This window comes from Melanaphis sacchari, unplaced genomic scaffold (genome assembly GCF_002803265.2).
Source record: "Melanaphis sacchari strain LSU unplaced genomic scaffold, SCAv2.0 Contig1192_pilon_pilon, whole genome shotgun sequence".
In the NCBI taxonomy this organism is placed as follows: Eukaryota; Metazoa; Arthropoda; class Insecta; order Hemiptera; family Aphididae; genus Melanaphis; species Melanaphis sacchari.
Window position 1 is genome coordinate 1 of NW_020270464.1, and position 6684 is coordinate 6684.

The 6684-nt window shown below is 27.5% G+C and overlaps 1 protein-coding gene and 1 long non-coding RNA gene across 5 annotated transcripts; both read right to left on the bottom strand.

The window, feature by feature from the left end:
• Positions 1-360: 360 nt before the first annotated feature.
• On the bottom strand, positions 361-1603 carry LOC112604064. 4 transcript variants are annotated; one of them, XR_003115202.1, is made up of 5 exons: positions 1233-1603; positions 980-1101; positions 630-711; positions 456-566; positions 361-370 (listed from the first exon to the last, which is right to left on the bottom strand). It is a non-coding gene; the product is annotated as an uncharacterized LOC112604064 (long non-coding RNA). The 4 variants fall into 4 exon arrangements; XR_003115201.1 differs by having other exon boundaries at positions 456-569; XR_003115203.1 differs by having other exon boundaries at positions 456-578.
• A 1383-nt stretch (positions 1604-2986) lies between these two features.
• LOC112604063 lies at positions 2987-6678 on the bottom strand. Its single transcript, XM_025352929.1, has 4 exons — positions 6025-6678; positions 4225-5180; positions 3510-3574; positions 2987-3440 (listed from the first exon to the last, which is right to left on the bottom strand). Exons 1-4 carry the CDS (start codon positions 6540-6542, stop codon positions 3273-3275), a joined length of 1707 nt encoding a protein of 568 aa, XP_025208714.1. The 5' UTR covers positions 6543-6678; the 3' UTR covers positions 2987-3272.
• Between the last annotated feature and the right edge of the window lie 6 nt (positions 6679-6684).

A 6684-nucleotide genomic window follows, 5' to 3' on the forward strand; every position in this document is an offset into this window, starting at 1 on the left:
CAGTTATTATTGCTAATAACCCGGGCTGGTAAGAATGGCAGATAGTTTCTAGCATCACAGGTAAACATAATCATAAGACAGCCAATTTTCCTCGCCAATTTGTCAGTCATTTGCTTGATTGACTGCTTTCCCATTGAGTTATGGCCATTTTTCATAGTATTTAAAGTTTATACTTATGTACCTTAATCGCTTTATGTGATATGGTAGACAGATTTAATACTTAAAGATATTTAGTTCATACCTTGAGCGATTGCAGGAACCTTAGATTTATTATTACTTATCGCTTTACTATGTCTTGTTCTGCATAACATGGCTCACAATCAATCAAATGTTTCCTTTAAAATGGAAAATGTTTAATGACAACTACTGTCTGAAATAAGTATTACTTTTATTAGTTTGGTTATTAAATACATTTAAAATATTAAAAACATAAAAACATTCTAAACAATATTTACCATTAACTAAAGTTGTGTTATTTTGTTGAATCTCACTAATCTCAGTATTTATGGTGTTATCCAAGCTGTTTACTGTAGTGCTATTGCCGCTTGTGGTGTTAATTAAGTTATCTACTAAATTATCTATTATCAGGTAAAAATCTATTATTTATTTAACATTTTAATTTAACATACCTATGTTAAGATCAGTATTTTTACTTTTATAAAGCCATTTTTTCATAAGACCAGAACTGCTTTTTGGGGCTAATTTTTTATTCTAAAATTCAAGTTTTGAAATATTGATTAATTTATAATAAAACATTAAAACATTTAAATAAAATTGTGCGCTTAATTTTAATAACAGCCATTCATGCAAACAGCATCATTTAAACTTGAACCGAAAAAATATGCCAATATTTAACAATAAAAGCAGAGAAGAAATAATTATATAAATAATTAAGCTATTTAATCAACTTATATAAGCAAACTAAGATAATGCAAGCTTAAATTGGGTGCTATGGATACATATATACCATAGTACATACTGAATGTAGGAAGTACTTTATTCTTCAATATTATTTAAATATGATAAATAATATTGAAGCCTTTGGTGACGGTCCACATGTCAAATTATATCCTTGTAATAGTAATAATATGGTGACATTTGCTGGATAAGAATAAAAAAAAATGTGTTTACTTTATATTTATAAATTATAATATGTTAGTATGTACCATTTAAATAATTAAATAGGTAGGTATACTATATAGTAAGTTAGTATTACTGTATTAGTGTTTTACCTTTTTTAAATCCATGTTCGCTACGCACGTCACTTTCACTTGGTCACTTCTTCGTCTAAGTAATTAGTAAAATAAACATAAAACATGACGAATTTAATGGTCACATTATTATCACTTTCTGTATTGCATCGTGTTATCATATAGATTACACAATCTTCTATGTGTATATGATAATAAATGTTATGGAATGGATTGATAACATTTGTGTAAAAAATATTAAATAAAATACATACCTACTTAAATTAAACAATATTACATATTCCAATAATACAGAAAATTCACGATTTTTGGTACTGACCAAATTGGTTTTTAGAGTTGCCCATTTCAATTTAGAACTACCCACATTGGTTAGAACTACCCATTAGCGCAAGCTCTGATCTTATTAATTCATTTTATTTGATAGGAATAATGAATACCTTAATTTTAAACTGGTATTATTTATGAATTCTGAAACGATATAGGTACTAAGAACATTTAACATTTGTAGTAAAAGCTTACAAAGTGTTAACATTGATTTGTGTACAGTAATTAATTTGATTGAAAGTTTAAAAAGTGTTCTTGACCAAATTAGAGAAAAGTGAAAGAAAATGAATTTAAATGTATAAAATTAACTGTGAATAAACAATATAAATCAACTGAAAATCATAAGCGTAAAAAAAGAATATAAAACTTCATAGATAAAGAATTATTTAAAGTTAAAACATTATATATAATAATCCATAAATTAAACAGCGCTTTACAAATTTACAATAAAGAATTGATGCATACAAAAGAAGTGAGAAATAATTTTAGATTGTTATTAAAATTTTTAACAGTAACACTTTTAATAAATTTACAAATTTACATACAATGATTTTAAATTTTAACGTTTTGGAATGCTTTCCTAGTGTAAAAAAATCTTTATGGTTATTATAATTTTACCAACTCATCTAGCACACCATCGCCAAATCATACAAATTATTAATTTAATAGACTACTGAAACAAGTTTAAAGAATAATTACAATTAAATATTTAGTGATTGATTCACCTGGTATATATCTTTAGTTAACATTATTAGTAAGGCTGCAAATTTGTAGGAAAGTGCATTTTTTTTCTGTGATAAAGATACATAGCTTTGCAAGTATATAATTTGAATTATGTAACAACACAAATCCATACATGAAACTTTTATTTTGCAGTTTTTTGACATTTTAAATTTTTTAGGACACATTTACCTTTTTTTGTTCGTTTTCCAGTATTTTTAATTAAATTCAATCATTTTTAAATAAATTTTTATGCATGTAAAATGTTATGTATTAAAATATGTAAAATATCCAATAACATCAATCTTATAATATAAAAATTAAATTAAATACCATTTTAAGTGTATTTTATACTATAATTTTTGACATTTTATATTGCATTTTTTAAGGTTTTTACTGTATTTAATTCATAGCCCTAGTTATTAGGAACATTTGTAGTTGGTACTATAATACTTAAGTAACAAAATATATATTAAGAGATAAACATGTTTCCATAATACTTATGTTTATGTCCACCTTTCTTAGATAATTTTTAATGTGTAGAATATACTACAATTAAGACCTGTTATTTTTTATAATATTGCTGTAATAGTTTTTTTATTTCTAGTAGGTATTTGTAATATTCCATCAACGAGGAGTTTTTACTGTTTTTCAGTACCTACAATAAATTAATATTAATTTCAACTTTTAACCTTATATTTATTTAACATGAAAAATAAAACAAATTATAATGAAAAATGTTGAGTTGTGATATTAATGTGAATTAAACGCTTGAACACAAGAGGTTACTGTTATACCATACGTGGTTATTATAAAAACCGGATAAGTAAAATTGAACAGTCTTGTGAGGCTCACACGTTGGGTATAGTAGGACAATCCCTCACTATATATATACAAACATAATTTAATACATAAAAAAAAAATTAAAGTTGAACATTCAACATAATATTATACATGAGAAAAAATTTAAAATACACAAAAAAAAAAAAAAACAAATATTATAGGAGAACTGCTTCTTCATGGTTGCGCATAAGGTCCAATTTCTCTTTCAACATATCCATCAATACGATGACCGGTGTTGCTCAAAAACATCAAGAGGTCTTGTTGCTGATTAAGGCGTTGGACATTTTGGGAAATTATATGAGTGGCATTAGCTCGTTCAGATCTTGATATGCCATCTCTAATCTAATAAATTTAATAATTTACATTATATTTCAAATTAATTATAACAAGTTTAGTATGTTAACCATTTACCCTGAGATTATTTCGTACTTGATTGAACTCCACTGAAAACTGATTTTCAATGTAAGTTAATTTACCTAAAACAAAACATGGCTGATTACTAATGGATAGCAATTGAATATAACAAATAATAAATTGTACACCAGTCACCAATAAAAATACACATTATTTAAATTCAAACAAAATATTAAATAAAATAAACGTTGAACTCAGGGTAAAGTAATCAAAAATAGATTATAGGTTAAGTTTGTCATACAGCACAGATTTTCTAGGACACTACTAATTTGAAATGTCCTGGATTATACATTTTAGTTGTTTCATAAAGTGAAATTATAGTCTTGTAAACAATTTTTAATTCATAATTACATGCACAAATCATTATTTATTTGCAACAAAAATCTAATTATAAAATAGTATGGTGTAATATAAAAAATATATAATTATTTAAATAAGCTGAACACAAGCTAAAAAAATATAAAACTGTTGATCTTAGTATAGGCATTACAAATAAAATCAAACAACTACAATAGTACACGGAAGCATGCTTTAAAAAATATTATCAACAATATAATAAATAAAACATCAATTGTTTTTAACTTAAATTAAAAAACACACAGATTTACTTACTCATTTCTTAAATATTGTTGAACATATAAATCACAACACATATAACAAACATTTAGGACAAAGATGCAACATAAAGAACACATCAGACTTTCTGACTCACGAAGGAAATCCCATATATTGGGGTGTCGTCCCATTTGCGAAAGTAGTGTTGAATGAAATGATTCTAAGTAGTTGTTCGTACGATAGTCTTCTGCAAAAACGCTGATTAACTCTGGACCAACCTGGAAAAACCAATAATGATCAATATATCCAATTAAAAAATTTCTCATACCCTGCTCAACTTCAGGAAATTGTTGAACATACTGCATGATAGCCCTGAAACCATCATACATACAAAACCAAGGACATAGAGGATGACCCCTAGCGGCAGGCAGATGAGGCAGTGCAAGAACCATTCTGAAAACACGAGCTGCATCAGGATTCCTCTTGACTAAATCCAAAACACCATTTAATTTACGATGACAATACCGTACAATTGATTGGGTATAATGAAACCAGCAACACCCCAATCTGCTTTCTGGAAATGATTGTTGAACTGCATTCATAAGTCCTTTTTCAAAATCTGTAACAAACCGAATTAAGTTATAGTTAAGAGGTAAAATTTGCCGAATAATATTAAATAATGTTATGTATGTTTCTTCTGTCCGACTTCTTAGAAGAACATACACCATTGGGAACAACACATCTTTAAATACCACTTGAAAAGTCAGAAAACTTTTCAAGTCTACCGGGGCAGCGGGAACAGTTTTGAATGTTCCATCAATTCCAACTGTTGTAACTGTGGCCAATTCTTCTCGGTATCTTCTAATTGCATCCAGGTTTGCAAAAATAATTCCTTCGCTTGTTCCATTTACCACTAATTCTTGTTGGAAAAATGCAGACGGTGGTGTTTGAAGGGTATGACTGTAGGCAGCATTCTCTGGTCGGATCAATGCTTCAGCAAGCTCATGGATGTTCTGAGGTATGTATCCGCCATTTGGTTGACGTGACCTACGCATCCTCATCCATCTTCTTTGTCCCTGTAAAAATGTATAATTGTTAGCAGCTTCTGGATATCTGAAAAAAAAAATAATAATAACAATTGAAAAGATGAGACATGAGTGAGCATAGGTGGTTAGGTTAATTGTCTAAACCAAAAAATTATAATTATTATAAATAATACAAATCTTTTTGGCATACTTTAAGGTTATTTACTTAAGTATTTTGTTTTTTAAATTTGTTTAACATACTTATTTATTTTACTAAATTGACTAATTATATTTTTTTAATAATACAAATTATTTATAATAATCAAATAATAATATATAAATAGGTATACAATTATTTAAATCAATTAATCTAAAGATACAGTACACATATACCAAATTTTTATTATTTTTTTTTTTTTTATGATACCTAGGTATAAATATGGCAATAATCATATTAAGTTAAAAAATCTTTAACTATTTTAGTAAAAGGCATATGCAGTGAGCATATAAGGAATTAAATACTTATAAATTCATAACAGAAAGTATATATTTTAGATGTATTATGATTTATAATAATAATATGAAGTTAATTGATAATTATTGTACAATGAAAGGTACATAATTACATAATTTATACCGGCTTGATTTATTTTTATATGAAGCATACAATACATAAAAATGTTCACTATAAAAATAACTCACTCTTTACATTATTAAAAATATAACTATAATCATATAAAATTAGAGAACTAAGTGTATTATTGTATTAAATAACCATAGTGAGGCTTAACAATTTTATCATAGTATAACTATAATACACATTTCTTAGTAGCTCAATTGCAAACATAAACAAATGAAAGTAGGCAAATACCTACTACTTAAAAAAACAAAATAGTAAAATTAAATATTAAATCATTTAATCAACAACTTACTGAACAATGGCGTTGTTGTATGCAGTCCTAACTGATACAGACATGTTTTCAGGATCAATGCTTCTTGCACCAATTGCTTCTCTTAGGAAAGGTACATGTAAATCTATGTCAGCAGGCCCATGGTTATGTTGATGTCTAACTTTTATCCTGTTGTCAATCAGTTCTGTACTCACTGATGCTGTACAAGGGCAATACTCATGATACCTACTTTTTTGACGCTCACATACTAAATACACACGGTTGATTGTGGCTTCACGTTTGTAAAACTTGAAACCTAAATTATCCACATAAATCCTTGATCCATGATGAACACCTGGAATCATTCTGTAGGTTAGTGGTACCTGATTCAAAGGGTTTTCTTCAACTAAATCTTCATCTTCAAGTACTTCTTCTTCGATTACTCCTTGTTCCACTTCATCCAGTTCTTCAATGGGGTTGTTCTCATATACAACTGGCCTAAAATAATCATGGTCCAATAAATGAACGGGAAGACCGATTTCTTCCTCGATATTCATCATATTTGTAGACTATAAAACAATTAAAAAACAAAGTTAAAAGTGACGAAGTGCGACAGAACGAACTAAGTCGGTGGTATGACCTATGGTCAAAGTTTTAAGTGACGAAGTGCGACAGAACGAACTAAGTCGGTGGTATGACCTA